The sequence below is a fragment of the Hypanus sabinus genome, chromosome 1 (assembly GCF_030144855.1).
Source record: "Hypanus sabinus isolate sHypSab1 chromosome 1, sHypSab1.hap1, whole genome shotgun sequence".
Classification (NCBI taxonomy): domain Eukaryota; kingdom Metazoa; phylum Chordata; class Chondrichthyes; order Myliobatiformes; family Dasyatidae; genus Hypanus; species Hypanus sabinus.
The window spans coordinates 162353717-162368949 of record NC_082706.1 but is presented as its reverse complement, the minus strand read 5'-3'; the positions used below and the strand labels follow the sequence as shown (position 1 = coordinate 162368949).

General features: G+C 39.5%; 1 protein-coding gene across 2 annotated transcripts in view; it reads left to right on the top strand.

The window, feature by feature from the left end:
- The window catches only part of dnaaf11 (dynein axonemal assembly factor 11), a 54230-nt gene that overhangs the window by 16380 nt on the left and 22617 nt on the right, over positions 1–15233 (top strand). For both annotated transcript variants that reach the window (XR_009514023.1, XM_059980100.1), the window contains exons 6-7: positions 13173–13364; positions 14879–14953. Coding sequence is in view for 1 of the 2 variants with exons in the window: in XM_059980100.1 (XP_059836083.1) it covers positions 13173–13364; positions 14879–14953 (267 nt within the window). In the remaining variant the exon portion in view is untranslated. The remainder of the gene's footprint in view (positions 1–13172; positions 13365–14878; positions 14954–15233) is intronic.

Here is a 15233-nt window from a genome sequence, read left to right as displayed (position 1 = left end):
TGAAAGAACTGAGTCAGGTTAAGGCAACAATCTACTAGAGATTAAGCAGTTCATGAAATGACAGAACTATACAACACGGAAGGAAACATTTTTGACCCGTTGTACTGTAGTTTCTCTGAAATATATGTTTAGTTGCTCACCCTTCCATAGAAAGCTTTATTTTATTCATAGCTTTGAAGATCTCAGTCAGATTCCGCCTTAAATTTGTTTCTCCTCAAAGGGGAGCAACTTCAGCATTTCTGGACATTTCATGGTATTGAAGTATTTCATCCCTGACACTATTTTTGTTAGGTGCTTCTGTATCCTTTCTAAGTCCTTTGCATGCTTCCAAAAATGAGATATTCTAAATTCACTAGAATACTTCATCCAAGGCCTAACCAGTTTTTTATTCATTGTTATTTCTGGTGCTCTCTATCTCTTATAATCTCATAGTAGCATTTTTAATTGTGTGTTTTTTCTTGTTTTTGGTATTTATAATAATTCTGTTTTGTGAATCCCTGGACCTTTTCTTGATTTCCTTCATGATTATACCATTTAATTTGCATTGTTTCTGCAGGCTTAAGGGAAAGGATACTAAATACTGGATGCAGAGTGCAAGACAAGTTAAGTGATGCTGGAGTAATGTGTGCAGTTTTGGTCTTTAAAACTGACGATGAATCTGACTTGGGAGTGTTGCGATGTAGATTTACAGGATTTAATTTTTCATAATTAGGCCCGTAGCATAAGAAATATAATGCAAATTTACTTCAAGGTGGATGAGATCAATGCAGATGCCTCAGCTCCAGGGATTTGAGTTCAATTCTGATCTTTCTGTGTGGTGGTTATACTTTTTGCCTGTGACTGTGCGTGTTTTACTGTCTTCTGGTTTCCTCTTATTCCCAATGATGTGTTAGTTGGTTAATTGAATCTTGTACAAGTTACCTATTAATAATACGAACCTGTCAAAGGGAATGAAAGGAGAGCTGATGTGTATATATGGGAGAATAGGTTGCAGGGTGTAAGGAAGGTAAAGGGGGGAGTGGAACTGATTGGCTAGTTCTACTGGAAGCTGATGTAGATCTGATGAGCTGAGTGAGCCCCTTCAGTGCTTTAATATTCAAGTAAGTTTGTCAGCCAGATATGTGGTGTGCCAGATTGTTTATTTATTAAGAACCAGGTAGCAACCTGCTTATTACATGTTATATAGCTTCCTTTCCCTCTACATACCTGGTATGATGAGTGCTGGAAGACACTAATGGGTTTCTGCAGACCTTCTGTCTTAGGTGAGGATGTAGATGGAATTTTGAATTGTGTTCATTCTTTTCACTGTACATTTCATTTCACCTCTAATCCCAGAGATATTATAGGGACCCTCCTTTGCTAGAACATTTCTGATTCCCCTCTCTGAGAATTCTGAAGATAATAGCTCACTCCACCACCTTTGCTAATATCTGCTCTCATAGCTTTTTTTTTTATCTCCAGCCCTACACACTTCTTTTAGGTGGCACAGTGACTTTGACATTTTAGGTTCAGGTATAACAATATAAAAAGCAATTTGCATTTGATTTTCACTTTATTAAAAGTCCTCCTGCATATGCAATCCTCAACGTCTTGTTACTCATCCATTACTCATCAATAGGCAGCGATTTAAACAGAGAGGAGAAATGGGCTAAAAATTCTATATCTGAATGCACTGTGTCAGAAATAAGGCGGATGAGCTTGAAGCTCAGGTGCGAATGGGTAACTATGATGCTGTTGGGATAATGGAGACATGGGTGCAGGGAGATCAGACCTGGGATATGAATGTACAAGGGTATACGTGCTATCGTAGAGACAGAAATGTGGGTAGAGGGGTGGGGTGGCCCTGTTGGTGAGGAATGAGATTCAGTCCTTTGCAAGGGGGTACATAGGATCAGGAGAAGTAGAGTCTGTGTGGATAGGAATGAGGAACAGTAAGGGCAAAAAGACCCTAATGGGTGTTGTCTACAGGCCCCCCAAACAGTAGTATGGATATTGGGTGCAAGTTGAATAGGGAGTTAACATTGGCATGTGGCAAAGGTAATGTCGCAGTAGTTATGGGGGATTTCAACATGCAGGTGAACTGGGAGAATCAAGTTGGTGCTGAACCCCAGGATAGGGAGTTTGTAGAGTGCCAACGGGATGCATTCTTGGAACAGCTTGTACGAGAGCCGACCAGGGATAAGGCTATTCTGGATTTAGTGTTGTGTAATGAACAGGATTTGATAAGCGATCTTGAAGTAAAGGAGCCATTAGGAGGTAGTGACCATAATATGATAAGTTTTTATCTGCAATTTGAGAAGGATAAGGGCAGATCGGAGGTGTCAGTGTTGCAGTTGAACAAAGGAGACTATGGAGCCATGAGGGAGGAACTGGCCAAAGTTAAATGGATGGATATCCTAGCAGAAAAGACAGTGGAACAGCAATGGCAGGTATTCTTGGGAATCATGCACAAGGTGCAAAATCAGTTCATCCCCCGGAGAAGGAAGGATTCAAAGGGGGGAAGGGGCCACAGTGGTTGACAAAGGAAGTCAGAGATTGCATAGCATTAAAAAAAAAGAAGTATGACAGAGCTAAGGTGAGTGGGAAGACAGATGATTGGGAAATTTTTAAGGAACAACAGAACTTAACTAAAAAAGCAATACGGGAAGAAAAAATGAGGTACGAACGCAAGCTAGCCAGGAATATAAAGGAGGATAACAAAAGCTTTTTTAGGTATGTGAAGAGAAAGAAGATAGTTAAGAACAATGCTGGGCCCTTGAAGAATGAATTGGGTGAAATTGTTATGGGAAACAGAGAAATGGCAGAAGAATTTAATAAGTACTTTAGATCTGTCTTCACTAGGGAAGACACAAGCAATCTCCCAGATGTATGGATCAGCCAAGGACATAGGGTAGCAGAGGAAATGAAACAGATTGATATTAGGAAGGAAACAGTGATGAGTAGACTGATGGAACTGAAGGCTAATAAATCCCCAGGTCCAGATGATCTGCATCCTAGGGTACTAAAGGAGATGGCTCTGGAAATTGCAGATGCATTGGTAATCATTTTCCAATGTTTCTTAGATTCAGGATGAGTTCCTGAGGATTGGAGAATGGTTAATGTTATCCCACTTTTTAAGAAAGGAGGGAGGGAGGGTGAAAACAGAGAACTATCGTCCTGTCAGCCTAACATCAGTAGTGGGGAAGATGCTCAAGTCCATTATTAAAGATGAAATAGTGGCATATCTAGATAGCAGTGATAGGATTGGGCCGAGCCAGCATGGATTTACCAAGGGCAAATCATGCTTGACTAATCTATTGGAGTTTTTCGAGGATGTAACCAGGAAGTTCGACAAGGGAGATCCAGTGGATGTAGTGTACCTTGATTTTCAGAAGGCATTTGATAAGGTCCCAGATAGGAGATTGGTGGGTAAAATCAGAGCTCATGGCATTGGGGGGAAGATATTGACATGGATAGAAAACTGGTTGGCAGATAGAAAGCAAAGGGTAACAGTAAATGGGTGTTTCTCGGAATGGCAGGTGGTGACTAGTGGGGTGCCACAGGGCTCGGTATTGGGACCACAGCTGTTTACGATTTACATCAACGGTTTAGATGAAGGCATTGAGAATAACATCAGCAAGTTTGCTGATGATACTAAACTGGGTGGCAGTGTGACATGTGATGAGGATGTTATGAGAATTCAGGGTGACTTGGATAGGCTGGGTGAGTGGGCAGATACTTGGCAGATGACGTTTAATGTGAATAAGTGTGAGGTTATCCACTTTGGGAGTAAGAACAGGAAGGCAGATTATTATCTGAACGATGTAGAGTTAGGTAAGGGAGAAATACAAAGAGATCCAGGAGTCCTTGTTCATCAGTCACTGAAGGTGAATGAGCAAGTGCAGCAGGCAGTGAAGAAGGCTAATGGAATGTTGGCCTTTATTACAAACGGAATTGAGTACAAGAGCAAGAAAATCCTTTTGCATTTGTACAGGGCCCTTGTGAGACCACACCTGGAGTATTGTGTACAGTTTTGGTCTCCAGGGCTAAGGAAGGACATCCTGGCTGTAGAGGAAGTGCAGCGTAGATTCACGAGGTTAATTCCTGGGATGTCCGGACTGTCTTACGCAGAAAGGTTAGAGAGACTGGGTTTGTACACGCTGGAATTAAGGAGATTGAGAGGGGATCTGATTGCAACATATAAGTTTATTAAGGGATTAGACAAGATAGAGGCAGGAAATATGTTCCAGATGCTGGGAGAGTCCAGTACCAGAGGGCATGGTTTGAGAATAAGGGGTAGGTCATTTAGGACAAAGTTAAGGAAAAACTGCTTCTCCCAGAGAGTTGTGGGGGTCTGGAATGCACTGCCTCAGAAGGCAGTGGAGGCCAATTCTCTGGATGCTTTCAAGAAGGAGCTAGATAGGTATCTTAAGGATAAGGGAATCAAGGGATATGGGGACAAGGCAAGAACTGGGTATTGATAGTAGATGATCAGCCATGATCTCAGAATGGCGGTGCAGGCTCAAAGGGCTGAATGGTCTACTTCTGCACCTATTGTCTATTTATTTTCCTGTCTCACTTGCCTAGTCCCGCTGACCTGCAGCCCCAATATAGCCCACCATACCCTCCTATCAATGTTCCAGTTCAAATTTCTCTTAAGTGTTGGCATTGAACCCGCATCTACCACTCCTACTGGCAGCTTGATCTACATTCTCACTACCCTCTGCATGAATAACATCCCCCTCATGTCCGCTTAAACATTTCACCTTTTGATCTTAAACTATGAATTCAGGTTCTGCGTCAACCTCAGTGGGAAAAAACCCCTAAGTCCATTTATCCTATCTATATCGCTCAAAATTTTGTATACCTCTATCAGATCTCCCCTCATTCTCCTTGGCTCCTGGGAATAAGTTCCTAACCTATTCAATCTTTCCAATAATTCAGGTCCTCAAGTCTTGGCAATATCCTTGTAAATTTTCTCTGTACTCTTCACATCTTGCATCTTTCTTGTATGTAGGCGACCAAAACTGCACATAATACTCTAAATTAGGCCTCACCAACATATTAAGTTTCAAGATAACATCTGAACTCTTGTAAATAGTACTTTGATTTATGAAGGCCAATGAGCCAAAAGCTTTCTTTACGACTCTATACACCTGTGACATCACTTTCAAGGAATTATGGATCTGTATTCCCAGATCCCTCTGTTCTATCACTCTACTCAGTGCCATACCTCTTACTGTGTAAGTCCTACCCTGGTTTGTCCTCCAAAAGTGTAACACCTCCTGCTTATCTGCAAGAGATTTCATTTGCCAAGTAACTGAACTTTCTTGACCAGTCTCCCATGCAGGACCCTCTCAAAGGCCTTGTAGACAGCATCCACTGCTTTGTCTTCATCAGCTTTCCTGGTAACCTACTTGAAAACCTCTGTAAGATTTGTCAGAAATGTCCTACCACACACACAGAGCTGACTATTCCTGATAATTCCCTGATAATTGATAATTCAAATACTTATATATCTGGTCCTTTATAATATTATCCAATAACTTGCCCACTACTGACAGGCTCACAGGCCTATAATTTCCTAGTTTATTCTCAGGGTCTTTCTTAAACAACAGGACATTAGGTATCCTCCAATCCTCCAGTTCCTCTCCAATGTCTGAGGACATTTTAACCATCTCTGCTAGAGCCCCTGCAATTTCTGCAGTAGCCTCCCACAGGCTCCAAGAGAACACCTTGTCAGGCCTTGGAGTTTTATCCACCCTAATTTTCCAGAAGACAGCAAACACCTCCTCTGTAATCCGTATATGGTTCATTACCTCACTGCTGCTTTGCTTTACTTGTATAAACTTTGTGTCTGTCTCCTGAGTGAAAACAGATGCAAAAAATTCATTTAAGATCTCCCCCATCTCTTGACTCTTTGCTTCATCAAATTCTCTCTTTGTTTTAACTTTAGCAAAGGTTTAGCAATGCTCAATGCAAACCCCAGAAACAGAATATTTTTATTTAGTATTATTCAGCTGTCTGACATTAACAACTTGGATTTAACTATATTTTTTTCAATTTCAATACCAGGCACTGATAATGCGGTATGAGTGCTCTGGTATTTCTTAGGTTGAGTAGTCATAGAATTGTACTCGAGGATGAGGTATTTTTTAATAATATGCCACTGTATAGGAGTAATTTTCATGCTGTAGTGTCCCTGGCTTTTTTATCCACACTAGATTTCCCAACTTTATTGAATACAATTTTGTTTCATTACTTTCCTTCACATTCTCTTGTCATTTAGTTAAATTATCTGTATTCTACTAATCAAAGATAATTCTGAAAATTTTCTCCTGGCTGTTTTCTCTAATTCAGTCTTGCCTGCTCTGTTAAGGTACAAGCGATCTGAAATATTAACTCCAGTTTCTTTCCGTTGGTATCTTTGATCTGTGTTTGGGGGATAATATTGGCTAATTCAACAGGAAAGATCTCCGAATAATGTCAGGAGACACCTCTGGAATTAGTGTTCCTTCAGTACAGCATGTAAGACTAAAATGTCAGTCTGTCTAAGTTAGTCAAATATGACTTGCTCTTTGCAAATTCACTATATATCGTCCCTTAGTGGTCCTTGTCTTCTCCAGAAAAGAAATTTATGCTTGTTCACTTGTGTTATACATGCACGTATGCACTCAGTGGCCACTTAACTACACCGTTCACCTGCTTGTTAATGCCAGTATTTAATCAGCAAACCATATTGCAGCAACTCAGTGCATAAAAGCATGCAGACATGGTTTTCTCTAAAATGGTGAACTCGACACCGCATTCTGCTGGCAGCTCATTCCACACTCTCACCACCTTCTGAATGAAGTTGTTGCCCCTCATGGCTCCTTAAATATTTCATCTTTCACCTTTAACCCATGAGCTCCAGTTGTAGTCTCACCCAGCCTCATTGGGGACAAAACCTAATAGATTTACCTCCTCATAATTTTGCATACATCTATCAATCTCCTAGGCTCTAAGGAATAAGTTTCAAGCCTATTCAACCTTTTCCTATAATTCAGATCCTCAATACATGATAGTACACCTGTAAATTTTCTCTGCACTCGTTCAATCTTATTTGCATCTTTCCTGCACGTAGGTGACCAAAACTATACACAACACTCCAAATTAAGCCTTATCAACGTCTAATATTTCAACGTATCTGAACTCCAGCACTCAATACATTGAATTATGAAGGCCAATGAGCCAAGCTTTCTTTATGACCCTATCTACCTGTGATGCCACTTTCAAGGAATTATGGATCTGTATTGCCAGTTCCCTCTGTTCTACAGCAATCCTCAGTGCCGAAACTCTCAATATGTAAGTCCTACCCTGGTTTGTCCTCCCGTAGTACAGCACCTCACATTGTCTGCATTAAATTCCATTTGCCAAGTCACTGTACTTTCTTGACCAGCCTCCCATGCAGGGTCTTGTCAGAAGACTTGCGGTGTAGACAACATTCACTGCTTTGGCTTTATCAACATTGCTGGTAACCATGAAAATCTCTATAATATTAGTTAGTAACTGCCTACCACGCACAAAGCTGATTATGCTTAATCATTTCCTGTCTATCCAAATACTTGTATATCTGGTCCATTAGAATACATCCAATAGCTTTCCCTCTACCGATGTTTGGTTCACCAGCCTAATTCCTGGCTTATTCTCAAGCCTTTTTTAAATAATGGAACAAAATTAGCTATCCTCTAATCCTCCAGTGGCTCACCTGTGGCTAAATATTTCTGCTAGGGGCCCCTGTAATTCCTGACTAGCTTCCCACAGTGTCTGAGGGACCACATTGTCAAGCCCTGGAGAATTATCGACCCTAATTTGCCTCAAGGCAGCAAGCATCACTTCCTCTGTAATCTCTATAGGGTCCATGGCCTCACTAGTGTATTGCTACACATCCATGGGCTCTGTGTCCATCTCCAGAGTAAATACAGATGCAAAATATTCATTCAAAATCTCATGCATCTTTTTTTTTTAATCTCTGCGTAGATTATCCCTCTAATCTTCCAGTGAACCAGGTTTGTCCCTTGCTGTCCTTTTGCTCTTAATATGTATGTGGGTAAAAACCCTTAGGATTCTCCTTCACCTTGTCTGCTAGAAGCAACCTCATGTTTTCTTTTATCCCTTCTGATATCTCCTTAAACATTCTCTTGCATTTCTTATACTCCTCAAGTATATAGCCCTGACTCCAGCCAACATACAGTTCAAGAAAATGTTTGTGAACCCTTTGCAATTACGTGGTTTTCTGCATTAATTACTCATAAAATGTGCTCTGATCTTCATCTAAGACACAATAATAGACAAACACAATCTGTCTAAACTAGTAACACACACACTTGTACTTCTCATCAACACTGAGTACATCATTCAAACAATCACAGTTTAGTTTGGGTCTCTGGGGTAATGCTTTCTACAAAAGCTATTTGGAGTCAGGTTTTCCAATCAATGGATTCTGACAGCGGTGAGAAAGAACCAGGGTTACAGCAAAAGACCTGAAGAAACCTCTTGAACTTGCTGAAGTCACTGTACTGTGTCCACTGTAAGAAAAACTCTGAACGAGAATGGTGTTCATGGAAGGACACCCCAAAGGAAACCACTTCTCTCCAAAACAAAAATCGCTATGTCTCAAGTTTGCAGAAGACCACCTGGTTGTTCCACAATGCTTCTGAAACAATGTTCTGTGGACAGATAAGACCATAAGACATGGGAGCAGAATTAGGTCATCTGGCCCATCGATTCTGCTTCGCCATTCAATCCTGACTGATCCTTTCTTTTTAATCTCCTCCTCAACCCCAGTTCCCGGCCTTCTCCTCTTAACCTATGATGCCATGTCCAATCAAGAGCCTGTCAACCTCTGCCTTAAATACACCCAATGACCTGGCCTCCACAGCTGCATGTGGCAACAAATTCACCACCCTTTAGCTGAAGAAATTCATCTGCATCTCTGTTTTGAAAGGGTGCCCCTCTATCCTGAGGCTGGGCCCTCTTGTCCTAGACTCTCCCATCATGGAAAACATGCTTTCCAAATCTACTCTGTCTGGGCCTTTCAACATTCGAAAGGTTTTAACGAGATCCCCCCTCCTTCTGAATTCCAGCGAGTACAGACCCAGAGCCATCAAACGTTTCTCCTATGATAACCCTTTTATTCCTGGAATCATCCTTGTGAACTTCCTCTGGATCCTCTCCATTGCCAGAACATCTTTTCTGAAATGAAGGGCCCAAAACTGTTCACAATACTAAAGGTGAGGCCTCACCAGTGCCTTATAAAGCCTCAGCACCACGTCCTTGCTCTTGTATTATAGACCTCTTGAAATGAATACTAACGTGGCATTTGCCTTCCTCACCAGTGACTCAACCTACAAGTTAACCTTCACGGTGTTCTGCAGAAAGACTCCCAAGTTCCCCTGCATCTCAGATTCCTGGATTTTCTCCCTGTTGAGGAAAAAGGTCCGCACTTTTATTTCTACTACCAAAGTGCACGGCCATGCATTTTCTAACACTGTATCTGATTTAATCTGCTTAAGTCCTTCTGCATCCTACCTGTTTCCTAAACATTATCTGCCCCTTCACCAATCTTCATCTCAGATAAGACAGAAGTTGGACTTATTGGCAGAAATGCTGCTAGTTTGGAGGAAAAGGGGCACTGCACACTAACACCAGAACCTCATCCCAACTGTGAAGCATGGTGGAAGGAGCATCATGGTTTGGAGCTGCTTTGCTGCCTTAAATCCTGGACAGCTTGTAATTGTTGAGGGAACAGTGAATTCAAAATTGTATCAAGACATTTTACAGGAGAATGTTGGGGTAGCGGTCCGTCACCTGAAGCTTATTAGAAATTGAATGATGCAGCAAGACAATGAATAGAAACACAAGAGTAGATCAACAACGGAATGTTTATTTAAAAAGAAAAAAAATCTGTGTATTGGAATGGTGAAGTCAAAGTCCAGACCTTAAACTATTTGAGATGCTGTGGCATGACCTGAAGAGGGCTGTTCATGCAAGGTATTCCAGAAATATTGATGAACTGAAACAGTTTTGTATGAAGGAATGGTCTAAAATTCCTTCTCGCCATTGTGCAAGTCTGATAAGCAGTTACAGGAAATGTTTGGTGGAGGTTATTGCTGCTAAAGGAGGTTCTACCAGTTACTAAATACAAGGGTTTACATACTTTTTCCAGCCTGGACTGTAAAGGATTAAACAATGTTTTCAATAAACTCATGAAAAATACAATTGAAGAGACAGATAGTGACTTACAGTTGTTGAACGTCAGACCACATTTTATGAGTAATTTATGCAGAACAACAGGTAATTGCAAAGGGTTCACAAACTTTTCTTGTAACTGTACCTCATTTGTTTCTGCCTACCTATACCTGCTATGCACTTCCTTTTCTTAACCAGGTCCTCAATATCTCTTGAAAGCCAGGGTTTCATAAACTTACATTATTATCCTTGCCTTTTATTCTGACAGGGACAAATAACTCTGTATTCTCTAAATTTCACTTTTGAAGGCCTCCCACTTACCAAGTACACATTTGCTAGAAAACAATTTGTTCCAATCCAAACATTCCAGATCTTTTAATACCATCAAAAGTGACTTTTCTCCCATTTAGACTCTCAGCACGAGAATCAGACCTATACTTCTTTATAATTACCTTGAAATTGATGGCATTATGATCACTACCTGCAAAGTGTTCCCTACACAAACTTCTGGTTTGGTAAATGTGAGATCATCCACTTTGGAAGGAATAATAGAAGAGCAGATTATTATTTAAATGGAGAAAGATTGCAGCATGCTGTTGTGCAGAGGGACTTGGGAATGCTTGTGCATGAATTGCAAAAAGTTGGCTTGCAGGTGCAACAGGTTTTTAAGAAGGCAAACAAAATGTTGGCCTTCATTGTGAGAGGGATTGAATTCAAGAGCAGGAAGGTCATGCTGCAACTATACAGGGTACTAGTGAGGCTGCACCTGGAGTACTGTGTGCAGTTCTGGTCTCCATACTTGAGGAAGGATATACTTGCTTTGGAGGCTGTGCAGAGGAAGGTCACCAGGTTGATTCCAGAGATTAAAGGGTTATCCTTTGAGGAGAGATTGAGTCACCTGGGACTATACTCTCTTGAATTCAGAAGAATGAGAGGTGATCTTATAGAAACTTATAAAAATTTTGAAAGGGATAGGTAAGATAGAAGTAGAAAAGTTGTTTCCATTCATAGGTGAAACTAGAACCAGGGGACATTGCTGCAATATTCAGGGGAGATGAGGAGAAACTGTTTTTCCCAGAGAGTGGTGAATCTCTGGAAATCTCTCCCAGGAAAGCAGTTGAGGCTTCTTCACTAAATATATTTAAGATACAGTCTGATAGATTTTTACATAGTAGGGGAATTAAGGGTTATGGGGAAAAGGCAGATAGATGGAGCTGAGTTTATGGACAGATCAGCCATGATCTTATTGAATGGCGGGGCAGGCCGATGAGTCAGATGGTCTACTCCTGCTCCTATTTCTTATGTTCTGTCACTTGCCCTGTCTCAATCCATAATATGAGCTCTAGTATTGCACTTTTTCTAGTTGTGACTTCTGTTTTCTGATTAAGGAAACTTTCTTGTACATATTTGACAAGTTCTTTCTCATCCAGCCCTTTTATAGTACGTAAGTCCCAGTTAAAATCATCTACTATAAAAAGTTTGTTAATTGCAATAGTCTGCAATCTCTGTACAAATTTGCTCCTCTAAATCCCACAGACTGTTGCATGGTCCCATTAAAGTGGTCGTACCTGTCTTATTTCACACTTCTACCCATAAAGCCTTACTGGACACCAAAGCAATATACCTGTTGTTGAGGGGAATCCTATCCCCTTGCCCCGTCCTGATGGTCACCCAGTTACTTGTGTCCTGTATCGTGGGTGTAACTACCTTCCTCTACGTCCTAATTAATTCCTCAGCCTCCTGAATGTTCCTGAGTTCATGCTTTTCCATCTCCAACTCCTTAACATGGTCTGTTCAGAGCTGCAGCTGGATACGCTTCTTGCAGATGCAGTAGTCAGAGACACTGGGGATCATCCTGCTGTCCCACATCCCACAAGAGGAGCATTACAGTATCCAGTCTTGTATTCCCACTGCTCTAAATTTGCAAAAAGAATGAGAGAATAGATAATAGAGAAAAAAAAATCTACCTCCCGCATATGCCTGAACTCCCCACTCTAACAATGGCCTACTCCATCAATGGCCACTCCCAAAATGGCCATTTCACTTAAAACTATCTTCTTTTTATTGGTCCTTGCCACATGCCTGATTATGTGCAACCTGTGTCACCTCAGGACTGTGGTGTGCAAAATGTTTCGATCGTTCCTGCTTGCTTCTTTTAAAATTTCTCTCCCACAATGCAATCTGGTATCTGCTCGGGGCTGTGGCACTCAAAATGTGGATGCTGACCTTTTTATACATCCACACTAATCCCATTTGCCCACATTTAAATTGTATCCTTCAAAGTCTTGCTTATTTAATTATTTGTCTAACTGCTTTTTAACCATATTTGTATTTGATTCTACCACTGCTTTGGCAGCACCATCCAGATTCAACCACTCTGAATATATAAAAGAATATTTTATTATTTCCTTATTTCCTTTAAAGCTTATTTTTCTCACATTAAATCTCAGCCTTTTGTTTTTGATATTTTTACCATGGAAAAAAAACTATCACCTATCCTATTTATGCCTTTCATAATCTTATGTATTTTTATCAGGCCATCCCTTTGGATTTTTTACTATTAATATATCAGCACACTTCTAATTCATATTTTAGCATATTGCATACAGCTATAATAAAATTCCAGTGAATCAAGTGAACTTAAAAAGAATACAGGAAATAGGGCCTTTCTGAACTTAAAAAGAACATTGGGACAGGGGTCCATTGTGTTTTAAAGAAGCATGAAAATGGGGGCCTTGATGAATTTAAAAGAACCATGGAAGCCAGGTGACTGCCGCCAAATCACGATATTTTAGAGTTTTGCTATAATAATTTGAAAAGGAAAAATGTATCAGATCCCATGTGTCCCTCACCTATACTTTGGTTAGTAACAATTTTGGAACATCTGTAAGTTCAGCTGTATTGTGTTTTCCTGTTATTGAAGAACAATTTTGGAATTGTTTCCCATTTTCTCTTCTGATAAGACTTGTTCAAGATCAGAACACAAGAAGTGAGCAAAGCAACATTGATGCAAAAGAGGGTAAAGCTCTCAGAAAAACAGATGAAGATGAGATGAACAAAAAATTCTGGGAGGAGCCTTCATATTACACACCTGAATCAAGACTGGAAACCCACAGATACATTGAGAAGATGAGGAAATCTAAAGAGCAGGACAAGTAACATTATTAGTAGTAAATATATTAATATAGTAAATGAAATGCAAATTAGTAATTATTTTAAGGTAAAACATTATAAATGGAAATGTTTATAAATTGGTGATGTCTACTTTGAGAAACTCTCCATATTTTTCTTATTTTTCCATGTTTCTATATTGCATTTTACTGTTAACTTATGCCTTGACTCCTGACACTTTTTAAGTTCTCCACTTTCATTTGCTTTCCTAAACTTCATTTTAAGAGTTACTCTGTATGACTGAATATAGGTAATGATAAAGTATTTTATGACAAAAGAATGGTAGCTGAATCTGACATTATCTGAACTCATTATTTGTACATACACATCCAGCAGGAGATATTGGCTCATGACCTTGAGTGGAGATTCTGGCCAACTTTTGATTTTTACGACTTTTGTCATAAAGACCTCAATTAACGCTTTCTGCATTTTTGAGTAGGTTTTTAATACTGTCCTTATTTACAGTTCAATTTCTGAAAAGGTTTTTAATTTACTTGGATTTCCTGATTTATGTAAAATTTGAAGAAAATTTAGAAATACATTTTTAGCATGGACATTTTAATCTAGTATACTACTCTTGTTTATACTAGAGGGATACTTTCAATACATTTTCCTCTAAGGTTATTGGCCAGAAACATTGCCTGAGTTTCTGCCTCCATGGATGCTGCCTGACCAGCTTTTCTATCTGGGATTTCCATTTGCCAGTTTTACTTTGTTCACTTTCATTTCAGATGAAATGTCATCAAATTGCAACTTTAACATTGTTTTTCTGTACAGATGTTGCCTGAGGTGCTCAGCATGCATATACAACCAATCCTATATTTATTTCAGTCATTAGACAAACAGTATTGTGGTATTTTGCAAATCAGTATTCTACTGATATCTACTCAAACAGTAGTTTAATATTTAAAGTGCTGGCTTTGCTTTATGATAGTTATAAGCATCTGGGAACTGAACAGTAATAAAGCATATTCCATAATTAATTTGCATATTATCCATAATTAATATTGTATATTAAGTTACACCAATCCTTTCTGAATATTGAAGTCATCAGAAATGCATGCTTAGAAATCCTGTGATGTCTCAATAAGCAATTAAACCACATGACAGCATGGTGAGTGTTTCTGGTCTGATTTATCCCATGCTGTGAAGTCTGTTGTTTTTGCCTTCTGCTAATGGCCACACTACTTTTAGCTTTAGTAATTCTTGATGGGGTTGTTACTTTTAATGGCTGTTCTGTCAACTTCTAACTTAAAGTACACATGTATAGACATTGTGTATTGATAGAATTGATTAACTAGTTTCCATTGTATGATGTATCTGCTCTCCAAAGAGAACCAACTTGATTAATCGGGACTTGATTAAGATACAGTACTTACGCTTTAGCACTCATAAGTCATCAACAGCTGAGGAATAGAGAGGACAAAAGTTAATGTTCTAAGATTTTAGTTTTGTGAGCTGCCTGTTTCATAGAAAGCAAATACCATTTCCTTTGCAGAAATCATAGAAAACAGAAACCACAACGAAAGCTGAGAACGTCTGAAGGAAGAATCCTTAATGTTAATGAACCTAAGTATGTGACTTACTTATTGGCAGGCTACCTCATATATGTGTGATATGATTGAAAATTTCAACACTGTTTATATACTAACATTACATCGAGTAACTGTTTATATATTAATTCAATTCACTGATAAAATAGTTTAATGCTTAATGTGGTTCACATTTTAAAAAGTAAGATATACAATGTATCTTTAGAATTGAAACAAATGTTTGATAAACCTTTAGCAGTCCCTCTTAATACAGTTTCCTGGAGAGACAACATCTCCCATTGACTAAGACTACTGTGTTGC